The sequence below is a fragment of the Propithecus coquereli genome, unplaced genomic scaffold (genome assembly GCF_000956105.1).
Source record: "Propithecus coquereli isolate 6110/MARCELLA unplaced genomic scaffold, Pcoq_1.0 Scaffold163, whole genome shotgun sequence".
NCBI lineage: Eukaryota > Metazoa > Chordata > Mammalia > Primates > Indriidae > Propithecus > Propithecus coquereli.
In genome coordinates this window covers 3,272,090-3,296,358 of record NW_012140858.1, presented here as the reverse complement: position 1 = coordinate 3,296,358, position 24,269 = coordinate 3,272,090, and the positions used below count along the sequence as shown (strand labels likewise).

General features: G+C 47.6%; 1 protein-coding gene and 1 pseudogene across 2 annotated transcripts in view; one reads left to right on the top strand and one right to left on the bottom strand.

The window, feature by feature from the left end:
- Positions 1-24,269, bottom strand: part of RGS3 (regulator of G-protein signaling 3) — a 121,896-nt gene that overhangs the window by 33,521 nt on the left and 64,106 nt on the right. The window contains exons 17-18 of one of the 2 annotated variants that reach the window (XM_012641189.1): positions 22,097-22,219; positions 16,803-17,566 (exon numbers count right to left, since the gene is read on the bottom strand). In XM_012641189.1, coding sequence (XP_012496643.1) covers positions 17,459-17,566; positions 22,097-22,219 — 231 coding nt within the window. In that variant the 3' untranslated portion in view covers positions 16,803-17,458. Of the gene's footprint in view, positions 1-16,802; positions 17,567-22,096; positions 22,220-24,269 lie in introns of those variants that run through there. The other variant, XM_012641190.1, reaches the window with a different exon arrangement.
- LOC105807699 lies at positions 4,200-7,143 on the top strand (annotated as a pseudogene).

Here is a 24,269-nt window from a genome sequence, read left to right as displayed (position 1 = left end):
ATCCCACACCCTTCCAGGCTCTCTCGCTAAAGGAATCGGCTCAGTCTATGGTATTCAGAAAAAGCACAGCCTTTGGAGTCCAAAAAATCTGAGTGTGAATTATCTTGGGCAAGTCACTTTAATGTCTGAGTGTCAGTTTCCTTATTTGTAAAATGGGGCTATTACCATCTGCCTCCCTGGGCCCTGGGAGGGACTAAATGAGGTGGTACGTGTGGAATGCCTGGCACACAGTAAGTGCTCAGTAAATGGGAGCCGTCATCGTTGTTGTGTTGTCATTGTTGCTATCACCTGTCAAAGGACAGAATTTACCATGAGAGAGTTGAGTAAATGGTAGAGTTAAATGTGACAACATCTGTTGTCTGACATGTACTAGGAGCTGATCAGTGTTAACATTATTGAGCAGTGGCTGTCCCCATCATGCTCACCTTACAGATCAGGAAACTAAGGGACAGAAAGGTTACCTGGCAAAGTAGTGACCCAACAGGAAGCATGGCCCCAACGCCTATGCTCTTAGCTATATATCTGCCTCCTACTTCATGTTCCCTAAACGTCTCTCCCTTTGCCATCTGCCTCTTCCTCAGCAACTTCAAGCAGCAAAGGACCATTCCCAACCTGCCAAAGAGAGTGGTGACTCCCACCCACAGCAAGGAGAAGCCCACATGCAGCGAAAGTCACAAGACCTGACGTCCCCCATACAGAGCTGGCCGTGACGGCCGCTGGCCAGCTTCTGCCTCCAGCCTGGGACATACTTTGCAGTCACCTCAACAGTATCAGCCTGACCTTGGGCGGCTGCAGCAGCACAGGATGGCTAGGAGCCATGGCCATCTCCCTTCCTGGCTCCAGTCCAACCAGCCATACCCTGGCCTGAGATTTCAGGCTTTTGGGAGTAATCCTCAACCCACTGTGCTTTTGCCAGCACCAGGGTCAGGCTGTGTCCTGAAAGCCCATGTTCCTGGGAAGTATACAGCACAGAGCCACTGGCTCAGCTCTGGAGAAGCCAGCCCTGTGGCCTTGGCTGCCGGATGCAGTTCATCTATGCACTCCCCTAGGGCCACCCACTGCATGGACTGTTGGGCTTGAGCCTGGGCCATCAAAACAGAGTCAGCAGGGGAAAGACTAGACGAAAATGCTAACTTTGCTGCTGCCTTCCATGAATCCTGGGGCAAAGCCAACCCCTCCTCTAAGCCTCAGTTTCCCTATCTATAAAATGTGCACCGGGGTTGGACTAGTCCACTCAAAATGTGATCTGCAGGATGGTACTGGTCCATGGGCTGCTTGTTACTGGTCTGCAGTGAGATAAGTAGGAAAATTGAGAGTGTTTAGAGACTTCCATGGCCACTTGACATTGTAGCATCCAAGCACGAGATGAGTGGACTGTTCTCATTGAACAGGGTACAGGCCGGTTCAGGTGTTGTCAAAACAGCATAACAAACCACATGCAGTGTGATTCTATAAAAGCATAAGGCCCTTCCCCACAGATAGTTTAAGAAGCTGTCATTGAAATGGTCTTGTCCTTATGAGAACTCACTAAGTCAGACTCTATTATGATCCTTCCACCTCCAGTGGGACTCGATCCTGCCACCCGAACTACTCCTGCTCCATGTTCCCAGCTCAGAGAGTGGCACCACCATCTGCCTGTTTGTCTGAACCAAGCTCTTGCATGTCATCCCTCTCCCAAACACTTTCCATCCAATTAGTCGCCAAACCCTGCAGATCCCATCAGGTAGCTCTCGCACCTCTCTCGATCCCTGGTGCCTCCGCGCCAGTCCAAGCCACCATCTGCTCTCCCTGGTGAAGGGCAGTAGCTCCAAACAGCTCCCTGCATCTTGCCTTGCCTCGCTCCACGCCATTCTGCTCCACGAGGCCACTGTGAGCTTTCTACAGCACTCATCCAACCACGGCGGCTCCCACTGCCCTCAGGATGAAGCCAAACTCCTTCCCGCCGCTTCGCAGGACCTTCCGCTGTCTGGCCCTGAACACGCCTCCAGCCTCATCTCATGCCCATTCCGCTTCCTCATGCTTCCACCTACGCTGCCTTGCTTGAGGGTCTCACCTAGAACAATCGTTAGATCCCAACCCCTGCCCCCGCCTCAGAAGCTTTTCTTCCATCTCCGACCGGGTCCTCCCAATGGGTGCTCTCATCGCACCCTTTGTCTCAGCTGTTATCCATTCCTTACATGTTGCTCATGGTTGTGTCTGCCTCCTCCCACCGTCCTTCCTCCGCACTAGACTGCTAGCTCTGTGGGGATGAGGAGCGTGCTTGGCTGATGAACCGCAAAGCAAAAGACATCTGAGATCTGCCTGACCAGCCTCCATTCGCCCTGTTTTGCCATCTAGGGACCAACCTTCCCTCCCTCATTCTCAAGCCAGGTGATTCATATGGAGCCGACCCATCTCCTGCTCCAGGGATGGGCAGGTGACCCAGCCCTCAGTCAATCCCACTGTCTTCAGTGACTTCATGGATGGGCACATGATCCAACCTGGGCCAAAGAGAGTCAGGCCCAGGGACTACTGTTGAAATGACTGAAGGAGTCAAATTGTAAGGCCATAGCCCTGGTACTTCTGGCAGCTATACTCCTGCCACTAAGGAGTGGTAAGAACCAAGTAGGTAGAACCAGGAGATGGAGAGGGTAAGGCCAGCTCTTGGTGACATTGCTCAAGACCATGAATCCAACTAAGCCTGAAGGCTACTCTCCATAATCCAATAAATTCCATTTACGGCCTGAAGCTAATCTGAGTTGGGTTTTTGTCACTTGCATTCTGCATCACCAGTATTTAGCAGTGTCTGACGTACATCAGGTACTCTAAAATTATTTGCTCTTTCATACAGTCATTCAACAAACATTCAGGAGTGAGAAGGTAATCAAGTTTGTTCCATAGGAAGAGTCATTTTGGCTGCTGTTTAGGGAGGTGACTAAAGGTACAGGAGTAGGAATAGGGAGATCCACCAGGAGGCCATGCAGTAGTCCCAGGGACAAAGACTAGGCCTAAAGAGGGTGGCTGGGACAGAGGGAAAGGGAGGGAGAAGAAGATTCCCAACTCCAAATTCGCTGGAGAACCTTTGATAATCCCTACCCTTCTCTGGCCTCAGTATCCCATCATTCTAGCATCCCCAAGTTTCCCCCTCTGGTTGTAGAGCACCCCACCTGTCGACACTCAGCATTTTCACTGGAGAGTACCGGGGACAGGGGCAGGGGGATCTGGGGCAGGCGTGACAGGCAGGGGTGTAGTGTAATAGCTAAGGACATGGGCTCTGGAGCCAGATGCTTGGGTATGGATCACAGTCTACACCTCCCAGCTGTAAGACCTTGTATAATCCACTTAACCACTCTGTTCCTTTGTTTCCTCAACTATAAAATGGAGATAATAGCAATAGTGTTGGGCAGGTTACATATTATAGCAGAAAGAGAGCAGACTCAATATTATTATCATGTTGTTATCATTTGTAGTAGGAATTCCATAAAGAGGGGATTAAACATACAGAAAATAAACAATTCCAAAAACTAACAGACAATTCCCCTGAACAAAGGGAAAGCTTGGGTGTTCAGACTGAAAGCGCTTGCCTAGTTAGTACCAGGGACAACGACCAAGAGAACAAACAACCAGAAATAACCTAGTGAAATTTCTCAATTCTAAAGATTGGAAAGAGGAATCCTGCTTGTTTCCAAAAAGAAATTTTAGAGAATCGAGTGAACATTGCCCTAACAGAACACTAAATGAACACTAACAGAACACTAACAGAACTCTAACAAGAACACTAAATGCTGGGAGACCGTAGAACGCTGCTCTCAGGCTTCTGGGAGAGAAGGACTGTTAGCCTAGAATTTTCTATTCAAGCAAACTATGACTCAAACATGAGGGCAAATATTTTCAGACTTACAAGGACTAGGAAAGGATTACCACCCACAGACCCTTTCTGGAAAAATTACTCAAGAAAACGCTCCAGACGAAAGCAAATCTAAATCAAGAAGTCCAGAATGAGGTGACGTGACATATGAGGACAATGACAAGCAATGATGCAAGGAACACTTACAGCCTTAACTACCGATAATTGAGAGTTAAATGCGATTTCACATAAATGACTCTTAGAATAGAGCTAATGTTTTAAAATAGTAACAACCATAAACTAAAATTTCAGATGATCTCAACAATACCCAGGAGGTATGCAGGGAAGTGAAGAGCAGTATGGGCCAGCCGACATGCTCATTATGGGTTGTAGGAGGTAAGGGCAGACTACTATAGACCTTATGTAATTTCTGATGTTGAAATCTGTTTGTAAGAAAAGTTAGGGTAAAATCACTAACAGACTATAATTAGGGTGTATAATTCCAAAGGAAATTTTGCAGAAGAATGAGGGTTGGCCTTGGGATGTTTGATTCTACTAAAACATATTATGAAGCTACAGCAATTAAGGCTCAACCTGACGTAAAAATGGACAAATTAATGAAGGAGACAAGAGAGTTCAACAACCAACCCACCTACATATGAAAATTTGTCTATGATAAGTGAAAAAACGGACAATTCAAAAAAGAGGGTTGGAAAAACTGTTCAACCATTTGGGAAAAAAAAAATTGATGAGAGTTCCATCTGACAACAGGCACTATATTAATTGCACATGAATTTAAAATATACATGTAAAAAATAAAAGGATAAAAGTACTTGAAAAAAATACAGAATATTCCTTACAATCTCAGGGTAGGAAAGGCCTTAGAAAGTATAATCCCCCCCAAAATGACTTGGTTATAAAAATATTTGACTACCAAAAAATGTTAACTTCTGAATGATAAAAGATACTATCAAGTTAAAATGCAAACGACAAACTAGAAAAATATTTATTACCTACATAATAAGCAAATGCTTAATAAATTCTAACCACATAAGGAGCTCTTACAAATAAGATAAAGTCCAGCCGGGTGCGGTGGCTCACACCTGTAATCCTAGCTCTCTGGGAGGCTGAAGCGGGCAGATTGTTTGAGCTCAGGAGTTCGAAACCAGCCTGAGCAAGAGCGAGACCCCGTCTCTACTAAAAATAGAAAGAAATTAATTGGACAACTAAAAATATACAGAAAAAATTAGCCGGGCATGATGGCGCATGCCTGTAGTCCCAGCTACTCGGGAGGCTGAGGCAGGAGGATCGCTTGAGCCCAGGAGTTTGAGGTTGCTGTGAGCTAGGCTGATGCCACGGCACTCTAGCCCGTGAGCAACACAGTGAGACTCTGTCTCAAAAAAAAGAAAAAATAATAAGATAAAGTCCCAGTAGAAAATTGGGCAAATGATATAAACTGATAAGCCAAAGAAGAGGAATATGGATGACTAATAAACATAAAAAGAATCCCAACCTCGCTAATAAATCAATGCAAATTAAGATTAACTATAATTTTTCCTTTCTTGTACCAACAAAGAATTAAAAGAACAATAACATCCAATAGTAAGTAGAGCGTCGGGCATTCTCATTCACTGCTAGTAGGATGCAAATTGTACATCTGCTTAACCTCTGTGTTCCTTTGTTTTTCATCTACAAAATGGGGATGATTACTGTAGTGTTGGGCAGATTACATGTGTAAACAGAAGGAAAGCATTTTTAGGGCATTTTGGTAGTGTTTGCCACACTCCGCCGAAAAATGGAGCAAGATGTAATATGCAGGGCATTCTTAGGATGTTTGCTGCAGCATAGCTCAGAATATCAAAACATTAGAAACAACCTAATTGTGCATCAGTAAATTAAATAAAATATGGTCCCTTGGCTACTAAAAATAAAGAGGGAGAACTTTACCTGTTGATGGGGAAGATTTCTATTATATGATATATTAGGTTTCTATAGATGAGTAACAGAAACTTATGTATAATATGACATTATTTAGCAAAATAAAACTTAGTATATGTCTAGATATGTGTATGGAAAAAGATTTGGAGGAACCACATCAAACATGTATCAGTGGTTATTGATGGGGAAAGGGCTTAGGGACAAGGGGTTTTCTTTATTTATTTTATTCAGTTCATTAATGTTTAGGATTTTTTGGTACCAGTTTTGTACAAGTATATTATCAGTTAAAGAACATATATAATTCTAAATAAATAAATATTCCTATTCAAAATATAAATTAAAATTTTTAATTCCCTCAAATAAATTTGACAAAAAATACGTAAGACCTATAAGAAATTTTGTTCCCAAAACTTTGTTTGGGAAATCTCAAAAGAAGATTTGCATAAATTAAGAGACATTATCCTATTCCCAGATAGGAAGACAGTATTATATAGATTTTAATATTCTCCTTTTTGATGAATATTTTTTAATATTATTACAGCAAAAATCTCAGTGAGATTTTTGGGAGGGGCGGGGAGGACATGAGGACTGAATTATAAAATTATAATTAAAAAGTATACTGAATTTGGTGGAGCCTCAGAAGAAATTAGCTGCTTTAAGATAAAGCTGAATATCTCCTTCCCAGCTACTGGCTGCCAGAAACTCAATGACGTGGACAATGAACACGAATTTCGTGCTTTTTATGAGAAACATATGGCCACGGAAGTTGCTGCTGCTGCTCTGGGTGAAGAATGGAAGGATTGTGTGGTCTGAATCAGTGGTGGGAACAACAAGCACAGTTTCCCCACGAAGCAGGGGGTCTTGACCCATGGCTGTTTCCGCCCACTACTGAGTAAGGGGCATTCCTGTTTTAGACTGGAGAAAGCAAGCGCAAATCTATTTGGGGTTGCATTGTGCAATCTGAGCATTCTGAACTTGGTTATTACTGAGAAAGCAGAGGATAGTCCTGGACCGACCGATACTATGGTGCCTCATTATCTGGGGCCCAAAAAAATCCACAAACTTTTCAATCTCTCTAAAGAAGATGAAGTCTGCCAATATGTTGTAAGAAAGCCCTTAAAGAAGGTAAGAAACCTAGGACCAAAGCACCTAAGATTCAGTATCTTGTTACTCCATGTGGCCTGCAACACAAACGCCAGCATATTGCTCTGAAGAAACAGCATGCTAATAAAAATAAGGAAGAGGCTGCAGAATATGCTAAACTTTTGGCCAAGAGAATGAAGAAGGCCAAAGAAAAATACCAGGAACAGACTGTCAAGAGGCGCAGGCCATCCCCTCCTCTGAGAGCTTCTCCTAAGTCTGAGTTCAGTCAAAAATAAGATTTTTTGAGTAACAAATAAATAAGAGGATATTTAGCCTAACATAAAGTATGAGCCTTGGAGCAAATAACTATTTGGGAAAAATGAAAAGTACTATTATTCTGTTTCACACTATAAACCAAAGCAAATGCCACATAGATTAAAATATTAACAGTTGAAAAATAAAAAAACATAAAATTCAAGGGAAAAAAGTGAGTATTATATAATCCTGGAGTAAATACCACAACACCAAAGGCAAAAAATATATTTTTTAATTTAAATGTATATATGAGTCATCAGAAAAATGAGATGCAAAGCCACAATGAGATACTACTTCACACACATTAGGATGGTTATAATTCTAGCAAATGAAAAAATAATGTGTTAGCAAGGATGTGGAGAAATTGGAATCCTCATACATTGATGGCAGGAAAGTAAAATGGTACAGTCACTTTAAAAAACAGTTCAGAAGCTCCTCAAAAAGTAGAGTTACCATTTGACCCAGCACTCTTAAGTAGTTACCCAAGAGAAATAAAAACATATGTCCACACAAAAACTTGCACACAAATATGTTTGGCAGCATTATTCATAATAGCCAACAGGTGGAAACAACCCAAATGTCCATCAATTGATGAATGGGTAAACAAAATATGGTATAGCCAAACAAGGGAATATTATTCAGCCATAAAAAGGAATTAGGTACTGATACACGCTACAACATGGATGAACCTGAAAATACTATGCTAAATGAAAGAAGCCAGTCGCAAAAGACCAAATATCGTATGATCTCATTTATGTTAAATGTCCAATACAGGCAAATCTCAGTGCCAGAAAGTGGATTAGTTGTTGCTTAGGGCTGGAGGAGATGAGGTCATTAATGGGTGATAGCTAAATGGTATGATTTCTTTTTGAGATAATGAAAGTATTCCAAAATTGATTATGGTGATGGTGGCACAAGTCTGTGAATATACTATAAATATTTGAATGTATTCTTTAAATGGGTGAATTGTATGGTATTTGAATTATATTTCAATAAATCTGCTACCAAAATGAATTATAGATATGACTATCTATAAATCAAAAACATCTGTAGTTTAAAGAAATAATAAAAATAAAAAGGCTAACACACAAGTATCCTTCGTATGTAAAGATCTCTTTGTGAATTAATTAAACTACTAATATAAAAAGCCCAATAGAAAAACGGGAAAAAGACTTAAAGAGGCTGCTCCCAAAAGAGGCAATGCAAGTGACTAAAAGGCATGTGAATAAATGTTCAATGTCTCTAGTAATCAAAGAAATGAACCTATTTTAAAAATGTATAAGGTACAGTGTTGGTGAGGATGTGGGGAGATAGACATTCTCTTATCCAGACTGTCTCATTTTAATCAGTTTGGCTGAGGAGTTTCCCAGGAAGCAGGACTTTTCAGTACTAAAACAGGCAAATCTTAGGCAAAGCTGGATGAGCTTGTCAATCTAAGGTAGGATTAGAAATTGGTACAACCATTTTGAAGGGTAATTTGGCAATAGGATCAAGAATTCATTTTATAAATATACACGCTTTGACCCAGAAATTGTACTACCAGGAATTTATTCCAACAAAATATTCATTTGTTCAACAAATATTTGTTGAGGGTCAAACATGTACTAGGTGTTGAACCGGATGCTGGGAATACCAAAATAAACCTATAAGGATTTTTATCTCAGGTTTTTGTAACAAGGAAAAATTGGAAACAACCTGAATGTTGAAGTACTGGAGATTATTTAAATAAAGCATGTTTCATCTACACAATAAAATACTCTGCAGGCACTAAAAATGATCTTGTAGAAGAATATTTATTGACATGGAAACATGGATACACTACACTGTTAGTGGGGTGGGGAAAGCAGGTTAAAAAATTGCACCAGTAACCCCAATTTGCAATTAAGATATATGTGCATATAAACAAATGCCTGACAGGGCCGGGCACAGTGGCTCATGTTTGTAATTCCAGCACTTTGGGAGGCTGAGGTGGGAGGCCCACTTGAGGCCAGGAGTCTGAGCAATATATCAAGACCCCGTCTCTACAAAAAAAATTAAAACTTAGCCAGGTATGGTGGCATGCATCTATAGTCCTAGCTACTCAGGAGGCTGAGGCAGTAGGATCTCTTGAGCTCAAGAGTTCGAGGCTGCAGTGAGCCATGATCACATCACTGCACTCCAGCCTGGGCAACAGAATGACACCCTGACTCTAAAAAAAAAAAAAAAATGCCTGACAGGACACACCCAACATGTTAACAGTGGTTATCTCTGGGGGTTGGAATTAGGGTGAACTTCATTTCCTTTTCCTGGTTCATCTGTATTAAATGTTTTCTTCATAATAAACATCAATTACATGAATTACATTTGCAACAACACAACAAAAAAGTCAACTGTATTAGAAAAAACAACCCTGCCATGCCCCCATAAGTCGAGGCCCCCAGGAAGGGGGTTGTGGAGAGTCAAGCACGCCAGACATTACAACAGACACTTTGCACGTACCATCCCCTTTGATCTTCACAAGACCCCAGTGAGATAAGTGTTGTTTCATTTTCCAGATGCTAGGTGACCCAGTAGTAATCCCACAGCCAGTGAGAGGCAGAGCTGAGATTTGAACCTTGGCCTGCCTACCTTTAAACCCCAGGCCCCTGCTACTACCTTAGCTGCCTCTGCTTGTTCCTGGGAAGGACAGACAAAGGTCCTGAGTCACTAAGCCCTCTGTCTTTTAGGCCAGTTCTATGCTGGGCCTTGTCCTCCCTCCCTGCAGACAGTCCAGGGGGCAACAGGAGGACAAGTCAGCAAGGGAGGGGACACCAGCCAGGGGAAGGCATGGCACTGGAAGGCCAGCTGGCCGAGGCCAGGTCTCAGGGTGGACTAGCCGGGGACTCCTGGCCTGCCCAGCGACTCTCGGGAAACCCAATCACATCCAGCCCCAGGAGTTCCCAGTCCCTGTGCACCCAGAGGCAGTGAGAGAAAACTCACAAGGCCTGCAGCTGCCCAGATGAAACATCGAGAAGAAGACAGCCTGCCATCTGGGTCCTTCTCCCTGGGCTTGGTGACCGCTGGCCAGTGCTTTCCCCTCTCTGGGCCTCCAGGGCCCCCTCATCTGCACGAGAAGTGGGTGTGAGGGCTGATGGCTCCAGGACCCTCCCAGAAGGAATTCTGTCAATCTGTGGGACTTCCTCACAGAGGGCCTGGCAGGAAGGGGAAGGGGGTGAGGCATCCCCACCCAGCTCCTGCTGAAGGAGCCCCCCTCCTCTTCCCCTCAGCTCCGGTCCCACTGCTATTTTTAGAACAGACCCCCCGCCCTGACTCCCCAGAGGGAGCATCTCCACCAGTCCTGCCATGCTCATGGCTCCAGGTAAAACACAGCAGCCCATTCATTCTGCTCCAGCAAGCACGCGCCAGGAATTTATAGACAAGCCAGCCCTCTAGACAACCTCTCCCCATGCCATTAGCTGGGCTGATTTCTCACTATTTCCATCACAGCCCAAAGTGGTGACTTACATTTCCTAAGGACAACACAGTGGGTTGCTGAGTGACAGGACCTCAAAAGCTTCTCTGAGACCATCTGTGCCCTCTCCCCACCCCCAACCCAGCAGAGTCTTCAAAAGTCACCACCGTATGCCCTTGGCAAAGTTCTTGCCTCTGTCTCAGTTTCTACAAATCAGCTTGTTGATTAATTCATCTCAGTGGGGGATAGGGGAGGCTTTTCAGCTCCACTTTCAAAGATTCTATAATTCTACTAAAATTCTAGCGAATCATAAAATAAATACTATATTCTCTGCTTTTATTAATAGGTACATGTCAGGTTATGTTCCCAGAGTCCATCTGAGTGTTGATTACAGGTCTCAGAATGCATTTTTTTCATTGAAAACTGTGTTATAAACGGTGATCAGCTTCCTAGGCTAGCCTACTTAACCCTTAATGTTCTTCCACCAAGGAGAAACAGCAGAAAACTATGTTGCAATAATAGAATTAAACCAAAATGGAAAACCACTAACATTTAATTTCCTTTCTTTTTTTTTTTGGAGACAGAGTCTCACTCTGTAGCCCCAGCTAGAGTGCAGTGGTATCATCGTAGCTCACTGCAACCTCAAACTCCTGGGCTCAAGAGATCCAGCTGCTTCGGCCTCTTCAGTAGCTGGGACTACAGGCACACACCATGACATCCAGCTAATTTTTCTATTTTTAGTATGCCCAGTTAATTTTTCTATTTTTAGTAGAGACAGGGTCTTGTTCTTGCTCAGGCTGGTCTGGAACTCCTGAGCTCAAGCAATCCTCCTGCCTCAGCCTCCCAGAATGCTAGGATTACAGGCATGAGCCACCGTACCCAGCCAAAACCACTAACATTTAAAATACCTGTTTTGAAAATTTATCTTGAGCAGTTTTGTCTGAGCAAAAGAAGAAACACATTAAAGGCAATGAAAAAGTCAATGGCAACTTCTGGGGAAGAGCGTGCAGGAGACTTGTCACCACACTAGAAACTAATGTACTGCATATTGATCACCACAAATCCCACTTGTAAATTAGCCTGATGCCATAGACTGGTAGTTGGAAAGACGAAAGAACATACATGCATACATATACATGTGAAGTTCAGACAAAAGAGTCCAGTATAATGCCCAACCCCCTGAGCAGAAAGGAAGGAGAGGTGGGAAGACACTCCTAGTGAGGAAGGAGAGGTGGGGAAGACTCTCCTAGAGAGCTCCTTGTGGTGGCCCCTCAGGAGCCTGGTGGAGACACCTTTGGGGGAGAGGAGGCGGCAATGCACTTAGAGATGGGGAGTCTGTGATAAGGACCCTTTCCTATATAACTATGTGTTATGAATACATGATGAATATTAACCAGGTACATTTACATACATCCACACACACTCTACTTTGAGGACAGTAGCTACTTTATAGTTATTTTTATTGTTATAGCCTGATATTTTGGAATCAGATGACTCTCAGAGACCATCTAAATTCAACTCCCTCATTTTCCTTGATAAAGGAACAGATGATCAGAGATGTGAAGTACTTTGCTCAAGGTCACACAGTGAGTATCAGCAAAATCAAGATTCGAGCCAGGATCTTCAGAATGCTACTCTGGTTTTCGCTGAGGGTAAGGGGCCCAGGAAGAGGAAAGCCCCATCAATCTGAGGAAAAGAACCACAGCAGCAGTTCTGATTGGGCTTCCTTTCCCTCTGACGACTCCCTGGTGTCAGCATGGGAATACGGCGGTATCCAAGACCCTGGAGTGAACCTGGCCAGACTGCTTCACAAACCAAGTGGGGATCCATGCTCCAGTCTCTGCAAAGCTGAGGTGCAACAGAAAAAGCTCTGAGTCAAAAGACTCAGGAGACCTGAGATGTGGTCCTGGCTCTGACAACAACTTGTCCATGACCCTGACTGGGTCACTTCCCTTTTTGAGCCTGTATCAGCATCTAGATTCTAGAATGTGGGAGGGTTGTACTGGATGGCCCAATTTAATTCTACAACATCTACTGAGAGCCTACTATGGAACAGGTAACAACAGAATCAAAGACAAATAAAATACGACCTCCACTTGCTCTCGAAGGAGCTCACAGTCTTACAAGAGCTAAGAATGAACAAAATACTGCGGAAATGTAAAGGGGGCAGCCATGACTTCCGATGCATTCCTGAGAAAGGTGTCTCAGAGGAGGTGCTAAGCCTTGAAGGTTGAGAAGAACTGCGTCTTCCAGGGACAGCAGAGAAGGACACACAACATCAGGCAGAAGGAACAGGCTACACTTGAATGTGCACGGTGAGTTTAGAGAAGGGGAAATAGTGCCGTGTGGCCAGGCTCCAGACACAAAGCAGAAGTGCAGTGCCACCAAGGAGAGCCTGGGAAGCCAAACTGAGACGTGGGCTTTATTCTGGAAACAATGGCCTCCAATAATGGTCTTTATGCAGGAGTGTGACTGCCAGCTTCCCTGGCCCTCCTAGGTTGGATGGCCCATGGCTGCCAGAAAACTGTAGAGCAGAATAGTCAAGAGCAGGTGGCCTGGAGCTGGGCTGCCCAGGTTCCAATCCTAGCCACCCCGTAGCTGTGTGACCTTGGGCAAGTTTCTTAACTTCTCTAAGACTCAGTGTCTTCATGTATAAATGGGCATAATGAGACTAAGTATATAACGGGAATAACAAACCTCACAAGGTTGCAGCAAGGATTAAATGAGACAATGTAGGTCAAAAGCTTGGCACCATGCCTGGCTCAGAGTCTAAGCGCTCATCAAATTACCTCGTGTTATCATTCTACCCTTAAACCAAGGAACCAGGAACAATTTGGAAGATGGTGGGTGGCCTTATTCAGAGTAAATCTTGGGGGAAGAGAAGGGGAAGACAGGATAGAAGAAAAGGTTGTGCTGTCTTCATTAAAAGCTAAAAACCTAGCAAGACGGCTGAGACCATGAGCGAGATGGCAAAGAAGGCAGTCTGTCCACAGCCAGAGCAGCAGCACGGAAGGGAGGAGGCGAGCTGGAGGCCGCCTGGAAACAGTTAAGCCTTTTAGGGAAGAGAGTCTGCATCTTTGGGGGAATCACTGAAATCCAATCCATTTGATTCCCAGTCACTTAAGGCTAAGGAGTCTAAATCAGTCAATTAGCAAAAATCTGGGTACAAAAACCTGTGGTGTCAGCAGGGGCAGGTTCCTTCCTCACCCTCATCTAGGCTCAGGTCAAAAGCCTCCTTCCGTACTTAAGCTCAGCACAGCCAGGCCGGAGCATGAAGCCATCCCTCTCTGCCTTTGGCCAACATTCCACTGCTGCCAAGTGCCCACGATTGCGTCTGCTGATCCTCTCGAATGCCAGTGCAAGAGGGGAAGGGGCGCAGCCTAACCCTTCCAGTGCGCCGTCTTAAGGAGCTCAGTCTTACCTTTCACATCAGACTCTTTTCAAATCTTATGAGAAGTTACTGATCTTTTCAGCCTGTGTCACCCCTCAGGAAAACGAGTTCTGGAAGTTTATCCTGTACTTGGGGGAGAATAAGGCCTCTCATTTTATTTGTCCTAAAAGCATCCCCTCTACAGCTTGAAGAGCCACAACTTCTGACTTGCCGGATATCCTCCTCTTGCCTCTTCCTAGAGGAGATGACTGATTTCTCTTACTTCCATCCCTAAAAGGCAAACCTTTGCATCTGGAAAGAGTGATGGATTAGGTAGAAAGGCCATGGCTTAAGGAAGAGTTTAGCCTCTGACCAGCTGTGTGGCCTAGGAGAAATCACTTGACTTCTTGGAGCCTTGGTCTCTTTCATCCATACAACGAAGCTGCTGGGAGGCTTAGGGGAGATAATGCCTGGGGACCCCCACTGCCATGTCCAAAGCCCATGCCCTCACTGTGGAACCTGCCCACCTTGCAAACTTGTCTGCACCTCCACTTTGCAGAGACCTTTTGGTGCCTTGGTGCTGTGTGTGACAAATTAGGGCTTTTGTGGTGGAATTTACAAAAAAAAAATTTAAATAAAGAATAAAAAATAAGACGTACATAAATAAATGTCACTGTTTCCAAGAGGTCCATGTTGTCCCACCTCCCAAAGGGCCAAAAGACCTAGATCAGTAGAGACTCAGGCGTATGTGTGGGGAACTGAAAGGATCACTTTGTATTCAAATCATACAGATGGCCCTTCCAACAATAAATGGTTGTGCTCCCATCCTCCCAGGTCCCGGGCCTGAGACAACAAACCAAGACAATTGGCCCATCAGGAAAGAGGCCATTGTGTGCTTCTTAGTGTGATTTATGTGGTGGGGAGGGGCTCAGCAACGTTTCCCGTGATTATGACCCTCAAGCACAATTTCGATAGCTTGTTCATCATGCTGGACGGCTGGGATGGACTGGGATGCTGTAGAGTAGTGGCCACCAGGTCATATTTCATCTTCTCGAGCCTGTGGAGCCAAATTAATTGTTCCATCGATTTGAGAGGTAGAGCAGCAATGGTGCTGCGGCTCACCACACTCACTGGGCAGACCGGCCCAGGCCCACCAGCACCTGATGTCCACTTCCCCAGCGGCTGGGCCTGGGACCCCGATGTCAGCATCCACTTGTCAGGACAGACTGAGTGGAAAATCCTATCCCCAGGGCTGCATTCAGACTGTCCATTTCTTTGTGGCCAGAGCTCCTGTCCTCTGCACCTGTCTGGTGGACAGAGGTAGGTCACCAGGTCCAGGAGAGACAAGCTTGCTGCCTTCCCAGACAGGCAGTTCTCCTGTGCCTCACATTCCCCGTAATGTCATTTGGTGAAGGAACCAAATGAAATCAAAGTGCAGCTCGCTGTCTGTGCAGACCCAGCTGATCAGCCTCTCAGAATTCACCCTGCGGGCTGCGCCCTGGCTGACAGAGACACTGTGTATCACCAGTCCCATCCAGGCAGCATCTATTCCCCTGATGGGTGGGGGCATTAGCCTGATCGTGGGCAGATCCATCCCATGCCCTATTGGACTGCTGATTCAGTATGTGGATCTTCCCTAACTTAGAAGGAGGAAAAGTGGGAGGTAAGGAACTTATTCCCTTCTAGGCCACCATTTTGGGGGTTCAAGTGGCCACAGCAAGTGAGAAAACTCACAAGAGCACAAGAATCCTTCTCTACAGATGCTGAGGTCTTACTGACACAACATGGACAGTGTCCAAGGTCAGAGGGCTTCTCTGGCCTGAGCCATCTCTCCAGCCTCTCTGGCTGTCTTTTCCTATGCAAGTGACCCTGATCCTGCAGTACCTTTCTATGCATGAGCCATGTCCCTGAGCCCTGTAGCCTTGAGCTTCCCTTCCTCTAGTTCTGGCAGTTAGAAAGGGTATAGAGCTGCCCAACCCTGAGCTCCAGCTGGGGGTGCAACAGGCAGTGAGCAAGCTGGGCTCTAATCACTGTCCCCTTGGTAGGTCTTTCTTTAGCCGTGTGGCAGGACAGTCTCCACCAGAGGTGCTGAGCTGCACCTAGCCCCAGTCCTCGACACTTAGGAGCTCCACAGAAAGCAAACCAAGCCAGTTTCCAGAACACTGTGTCTCAGTCTCTCACCAGACCACTCAGCATAGGAATGGAAGGGCAGCACAGGCCACCCCTGCTAAGGTCTGAGGGCCATGAACATCCCCACCTTGGCCAGACTGGGTGAGAATTCACTGTTCCCACTCCCAGGGACACTCCCAGAGCTCAGCACTGGCCCCAGCCCAGGCCTGGCCAGAAAGGGGCTCTGTGAGGAAGGCCCCAATCCTCAACATCCACTGAGAGAGCAAGACACCAGGAGGATGAGGGCAGATGGGGGATGGGGCAGGGAGTCATCTCATCCCAGAGGCTGGCATTCACATACCTACCTCCCCAGCCATCATCCAGCACAGCTCACCATCATCCCTCACCTGGAGGACTGAAGGGGCCCCCTAACTGGTCTCACACCCACTTGGGCCCCCACCGTGTGTAATCCGATCTTGTAGAAATGTACCCATGACTCCCTTCCTCAAAAGCCTTCAGCGGCTCCCCACTGCATCTAGAATGAAATCCAGAAGATGTTAACTGCCTAAGCCCTACACAATATGGCCCTCACCCACCTGTCTTGCCCCTCCATAGGCCTGGAACACTCTTTCCCAGTCCCTGACTAACTGACTCCTTTTCAGTCCACAGGTCTCCGCTTAAAAGTTATGCCCTTCCCTGCCCCACCCCAACATGTAGCAATCTAAATACAATTCCCTCTTCAAGGAAGCTGTTCTTTTCCTTCACGGATTATCGCAGTTTATAATCACATGTGTACATGTGCGTGTGTTGTTGTCGATTTATTTAATGCTCATTCCCTACTAGGACTGAAATCTTGATGACAGCAGAGGCTGTGTCCATCTCATTCTCCACAGTGTTCTCCTAGCACAGGGCCTGGCATAAAGTAGATGCTCCCAAAATATCCATTGAATGACTACGCGAATGCAGGCAGATGAAAAATGAGCGAATGGGTGGAGATGTCTTCTGGCAGGAGTGGATTGTGGCGTTGTTCTCCATCAGGCGTGACCTCTCCCAACCTCTCCTGCTGCCCCCAAAGCAGGTGCTGGAACCACCACTGGAAGCCCAGATGCCATTTAGCCTCCTTCTCCTTGGAGGGAAATAAGCTCTGAGTCTTGTCCACTTGGGATTTCTGCTGTCAAGTCTGCACATGCCCACAAGGCCTCTCACACCACTGTGGTCCTGTTGTTGCCAGTCCACACACGACCTCGGGACCACTCCCCTCAGATGACCCTAGGTCCACCATCTTGCTCCTCCGTTTTGGGTCCAGGTGAGGTGAGGTTACTGTGTGGTGGGGGATGCCCAAGAAAGGGTTAAGTTGTCAGAAGCAGAATCCCGCCCTTGGGTTTGCTCAGCCAATCAGAGTCTGTCCTGATGAGGTAAAGCTTCTATCCTGGGTAGCACTGGTTGAGTTGACAGGCCCCGTCTCCTGCTGGAGAGAGCCGTAAGGGTGGAGTTTCTGTGGAACCAGACAGAACTGGAATTAGCTCACTGTCTACTCAGGCCTGGGCTTCCTGACTCCAGGACCTGCTTCTGCTCCTTTCTAAGGCATTCAGACAGACCTTGGTATCTCAGGGGCCCCGTCTCTAGTGGCCCCAGTGGAGACGACAAGGTGGCACGCACCTCGGCTTCACATTTAGGAGAAGTCTTACAGCCAGAGCAGACCCTGGAGGCCCCAGTTTCCCTGCCTGGGCCCTGGAATATAGCAGGTGGCTACCAGGAAGTGACACGGAGCAGTCGTCACATGTGCTCAGAGCAGCAGCAGCAGCAGCTTCAATAAACAAGGCCACCAGATGAATCTTCCTATATAGACATCACTCAAAAGTAATGATGATGATAATAATGGCAGCTACTTCACAGCGTTCTTCTTGTATGCCACTTTGCCAAGCACAGTGCGAGTTTAGTCCTCACAAGAACAAAATCCATCCACTTTACTGATGAAAACACTGAGTCTCAGAGAGGCTAGGTGGCTCACCTGAGGACACATCACTTACTAGGTTATTTGGAACTATATGTTGCCATATCTGTCTCTGCCAGCAGACTGTAACCTCCCAAGGAAAGAGCGTTTCGGATTCCTCTGTGCATTTCCCCCACGAAGCCCTGGGCCTGCCCTGAAAATGGGGCCAGGATACACTGCATTTCAGTCCCCCCTTCTCAGCCTAAGGGCTCAGTGGAAAGACTACTCTTCCCAGAGGCTTCCCTGAGCCCAGCTCAGCACCATGCCTGTGAGGGGTGCTCAGCTGGACGCTCACTGCGTGGACGATGAGTGAACAGCCAGGACCCCACTGGACCACTCTTAGGACTCGCAGGCGTGGCCTTTGGTGCTTGAATCACCACTCCAGTGCCCTTGCCATCTCTTTCTAATGAGAAGCAGAATTCTACAAGGACAGGAACTAGGTCTTACTCATCTCTGTGACCCCAAAGGGCCTAAACCGATGTCTGGTACAGAGAAAGCATTTATTGTGTATATTTGCTTGACAACCAAAATAATATATAACTGCCTCTCCCTACTAGCTTAGGACCTCAATGGCCACAGGTAGGACCAGCACTGAGCTATTCTAGATTAGAATCCTCACGGCAGTCCCCATGCAGGGTGTTTAGTACAAGGTTTCCCAAGCAGAAGAAAGGTAGATGCCCTCCAGTGTCAGGCAATGAAGCAAGAGAGGGGGCAGAGTTCTGAAGAGGAAGGAGGGGGTGACAAGAAGGAGTAGAAAGCTGAGACAGGAGAGGAATTGGGTCATTTACTTCAACAGGAAGAGGAGAGAACCTTCAAGCCTGCCCAGAGCAGGCCCTACCTACCGTAGTCAGCTGAGAGAATAGGAGAAAGGCAATGGAGTCCCAGAGAAGGGAGGCCAAACAGCTGCTGCTGCCTCAGTGAGGCCACCCTGCCCAGCTGGGACACCCATGCTGCAAGGCCACAGGCCCCTCAGAGAGCGCAGAAAGCCTGTGTCTGTCCCTCTCCATCCCCAAGAAGAAAACAGACCTGGCCCCTAAAGGCAGCAGATTTCACAAGAAGGCAAGTTGTATAGAAATCTTCAAGGTATAATTCCCTAAAGGAGACTGGACGGCCCTAGGCCCTCAGCCTCATGAAAATCACAAAGCTTAAAGAGAAGGAAAGATCCACTGGACCAACACACACAAGTGGGGCCACTGAGGCCACAGGAGGAAGTGGTTGCCAAAGGTCACACGACAGGTAGTGACACACCTGCCTCTCTATTGTTCTTTGAGTCCATCTTCCTCCAATTCCCTCCATTCTTTCCAGCAAGCACCTATTTCATTTTCAGGGCAAATTGCACTTATTGTGTTTTGTGAATTTGGGAAGAGCTTTACGTTCCACGAGATGTTTGAAGAATCCTCCAACCCGAGGTATGAGCAAACATTGTTGAAAGGAGCAGGGGACAAGGGTTGAGAAGGGGCAGTGTAGGAGTTTGGGGCGTTGCCGTACAAATCCCTCTTTCCCCTGAGAGGCATTTGAGTCGGGAGTGGAGCGGGGAGGGGCGGGGTCAGGCAGTGTTTTCCATTGTGCGGCAGAAGGCAGAGCATTCCCAGACAGAATACAGAAAAGGCATACAAAGGCATGCTACTAAGTCAGGACTCAGAACTCATCGGTCAAGCAGGACCTTTCATGCCTGAAAAGCAAGAAGCCAGTCTCTGAGCTCGCTTGGCCATCCCTCTTCTCGCCTGGAGGACAGCAACCTTGGTAGAAAGGCTGTGGCCCAGTCCTCAGGAAGGAGGCTGACATCACCCTGAGGCTGCCAGGACAAGACAGCTGAGCACAGGTGGATGAGGGGGTAGGCCAGCTGGACTGCCACCTGGGCCCAGTCACTAAGCTCTCTAAAGCATTCCTGGAACTATGCCGGGCTGGAGAGAATCATATTGACCAGACAGACTGCTCTCAGGAAGCACTCTGTAAGTGACTAGGAGTAAGTGTATATGGTGGAGGTGGAGCAGTGAGACCCCAGAGGCCTGCCTAACAAAAGATAGTTGCATAACAGCCTTCCCAGGAGGGTGGGCCAAGTGGAGTGTGCAAGCCTGGCGCAGGGTTCAGTTCACAGGCCCAGGAAGCAATTCTGAGTCTGTCCCAGCACTCACGCCCCCTCCTTCACCCTTTTCCTGCCCAGCACACAGCTTCTCCACTGAACACACATTTGAAGAGTTTTGATGTGAAGAGGCGTCCAAACCGTTACCCGCCCGGAATGCCCAAACATCTTGGCGTGGCCCTGAAGCCAGGCCCCCAACCCTCAAGCCCTTCCAGGGTCAGCCAGCCAAGCCCACAGCCCTGCAGGGACCAAAGGGTGCCTCAAAAACAGCCCATCTTCAGTAGCCCACGTCCTCCTGAATCTGAGCATGGAGAGATTCTCCAAGGTATTAAGAAGGCTGTTGCCAACACACTCCCAAGCCAGCAAACTCTGATGCTGAGGCACAAAGAACTCTTTCCCCCTCAAACAGGAGGAACTAAGCGCAAAGAAAAGAAAGCTTGGGGGCATGAATTGAGCCACTGGACATCCCAGGGCTGTCCCACTGAAGAGGAAGTAGGGCCTAGATTCTGACTGTGACCAACCCAGGGTAAATGGGGCAAGGCAGCCTGCATAGGCACGGTGACAGCCGACAGGCACGTGACAGTTCTCTGCTTAGTAGAAGAACCTGCCAATGAGAACCACCCCAGTGCTTAAGCCACCTAGGGCCAGCGCCAGGGGCAATGCATTCCCCACAGCTATGGTTGAATAAGCACCTACTACATACCAGGCACTGTGCTATGAACTGTATATGTACCCTCTCATTTAATTCTCACAACAACCCTCTGGAGGACGAACTATTGTCCTAGATTACTGACGGGAACATCAAAACACAGAGCAGTAGAGTGATTTGCCCAAGGTCACACTGCCAGTCAGCGGGCAGAGTGTGATTCAGAAGTTCATACTCTTCCCACTGTCTTCCCTCACCAAAGTTATTCTTGCCCCTGGCTAGTATAAAACAAGATAACTTTCATATCTCAGATGATATTAATTCTCAGATCCTCACTCACTCTGGGGATAGCTGGAGAGCTGTTGTTGCCACTGGCCCTCAAGAGAGGCTGCCAGTCGCTTCTTCCCCACCTCCTGCCCCACTGCCCCCTCCATAGGCCTGCTGCCCATGGCACAGGGGGCCTGGACACACCAGGAAGAAGCAGTAGGGCCAGTGAGTGTATAGGCTGCAGCTCACTTTCATCTATCCTCTTCCCCCAGAGCCAGCAGAGCAACCACCTCAGCAACTTTTACAGCCAACCAGACCAAATCCCAAAATGGCCAGCACTTTTAGCAAGAGAAGGGATCTGAATGACTCACAAATGGGGGAACATAACTGTGCCTTGTAGCTGGCAGCTAGGTGTCAAGGGGGAAGGCTGTGGTCCAAGCTCCTATCCATACCCCCTTCCCCAGGCACTGGACCAGCTGACCAGCACCCGGCCCAGATCAGCCTCCACTGGGATGCTCTAATCTTCCCTGATGCTCCAGCTGGCCAGTCCCCAGCCCCCAGCAGTCCAAACTCGGCTCCATTTGGCTCTGGCCTGCATGCAACTATAACACGTAACAGCTCCCGCTGCAAGCATCCCCTCAATTATGTCTGTCTCGGGCCAGTGTTAAACACCAGTGTGCTGCCCCTGGGCACAGCCTCCCCAATGGCAGAGGGGAATGCACGCCAGGCAGCAGCAGGGAGGCCAGCTCAAATTAAACCTTGCCATAGGCAAACTGAAGAACAGAGTGGAGGATTGATGGGTCATGCTCAATTTGGCTCTCTCGCTCTACCCGAGCAACGTCAAACTCACTCAGTAGCCCCAGTGTAATGCCAAGGGGGAGAGACATTCAAGCACAGGCCCCCTTGCCAAGAGCTCATTGCCCAGATCCAAGTTCCAAGCTTGGGCTGGCCCCAGGTTCAATTCGGAGGCTGGAGGGTCCAGGCTGGCTGAGGGAAAGCAAGGCAGCCAGGGCTGCAGCCGCTGGCAAGGCCTTACCTTGCTCTCTGCGGGTGACGCCGCCAGCTGTTGCTGCTTGGCGATGTTCTCCGACAGGCACCAGCACACTCTCTTCTTCTGCTCCTGCGAGTGCGCTTCCAAAGTGAATAAGCACTCTGCCTTCTGACGTCAGGGAAAACAGAGAAAGGGATGGTCAAGACTGCTCCCTGGTTCAGGGGGCTCCCAGGCCCAAGCCCGTCCCTGGGCTCCAGAGGGCGAGGCTATAGCAGGGAGGGGAGTGTCTGCCAAAAGCCACACTGCACACTAATCCCCAGTGACATCGAGGCAGGAGGAGCAGGGAAGCAGGTTCAGGGGCCAGCTGGCGAGATGTGGGCCTACAGGTTGGGGGAAGGGAGGGAGGCAGTAGCTCTCAACACAGTGGAGGCCTGTGGAGAGCTGCAGGACAGAGCCAGTGAGGTCACCCCCGGGGGCAGGCAGCACAAGGCGGCAGCTGGGGGAGCTCGTGGGGAGCCCAGAGGGCCAAGGCCTCTGGCTGATGCTCTGTGGAACCAGGAACTCTCCCCCCAGCTCGCAGAACCTGTCTCCCTCACAGCACACTCAGCTGATCACAAGGCCAAGCTTCGATAGGTGGTTGGATGGACATACCAACAGACCCAAATAGCAACTCAGGTCCCTCTGGAAAGTCTTTGGCGGGCACAGTCATGTGGCCCTCTGCAGCCTCACTGCCTGGCACATGATCTGCGTCTGATCAGGGACTGCTCAGATGAGGGCAGCAATATCTCCTGCAGTGCTAACACTTACATCCTGCTTTGCTATTTAACCTTGCTAAGTGCTACAGTCTCCTCTCCCCAACTAGATTATAAATTCCCTCTAGGAAGGCCTTTTTATCTGGGCCTAGCACACTGCTCGGCAAGTCATGGTCTTGGTAAGCTCTGGCTGCCCGGAGGAACTTCCGGGATGAGGTCAAATGCAGGCCAGCTTTGGCACAAGCTCCAGGGAGCTGCGGGGACCCAGGGGGTTGCCCTCCAAAGCAGCTGGAGGCGGGGTAGGAACAATGTTGCATGCCCAGGGTTACCACCCACCACCAGGAGCTCTGATCAGGGGATTGCAAGCTCTCTCTGACTCCACTGGAATTTGATTATAACCCCACAGGACTGAGGTTAAATGAACTTGCCAGGAAGCATGAGTTGGATGGCCTGGAACAGAGAAAAAGACAGTGTTTCTATCCAGTCCCTCCCTGTTTTGCAGTTGGGCAGGCCTGGTGCGAATTCCAGCTTTGCCACTTCCCAGCTGTCGACCTCAGGAAAGTTATAAGCTATCTGTAAAATGGGAATGATAATGGCATCACCCAGCTGTCAGAGCCACTGGCAGGGCAAGCCGTGAGGACAACCTCAGGCCTCAACAAACAGTAGCTATTGTTATTATTTGGTAATCCATTTCATTTAATAAATATTTATTGAGCACCTGCTATGTGTCAGGGACTGTCCTAGGCACCAGAGATAAACAGGCACATGAGACAGACTAAGTCCTTGCCCTCAGGTTCAAGGGCAGAGATAATAAACAATAAATAATAAAATAAGCAATATACAGTCAACCCTCCATATCCACAGGTTCTGCATCCATGGACTCAACCAACAGGAGATGGAAAATATTTGAAAACATTTATATTGTGTTAGGAATCGTAAGTAAACTAGAGATGATTTAAAGTACACGGGAGGAGGTGCATAGGTTGTATCAGGGACTTGAGCATCTGTGGATTTGGGAATCCGTGGGGGTCCTGGAATCAATCCCCTGTGGATACCAAGGAATGACTATAATTACAAATTGTGAAAATGTCACAAAAGTCATAAAGAGAGACTTTTTAAAGGTGAGCTAGGTGATCAGAAAAGGCCTCTTTGAAGGGGTGACACTCGAGCTAAGGCTTGAACTGTAAGAAGGAGCCAGCAAGGAAAGTGCTTGGGAGAAGTTGTTCCAGGAAGGGTAAATGCAAAGCCCTGAGCGGGAGATGGTTATTCGCATCCTCTGATAGCATCTAAGGACTTTGTCTATCCTGCCATCCTACCCAACCCTCAGGAATGCTACTCTTCATGAAGAGGGGGCCACCTCCCATGCTGAGTGTCCCCAGGGAGCCAGCCCTTCCTCTCCTGCCCAAAAGTAGTCAGAAGCTGATCCTCCTAAAAGCACCTGAGGAGAGAGGGAAGAAAGCCCCACC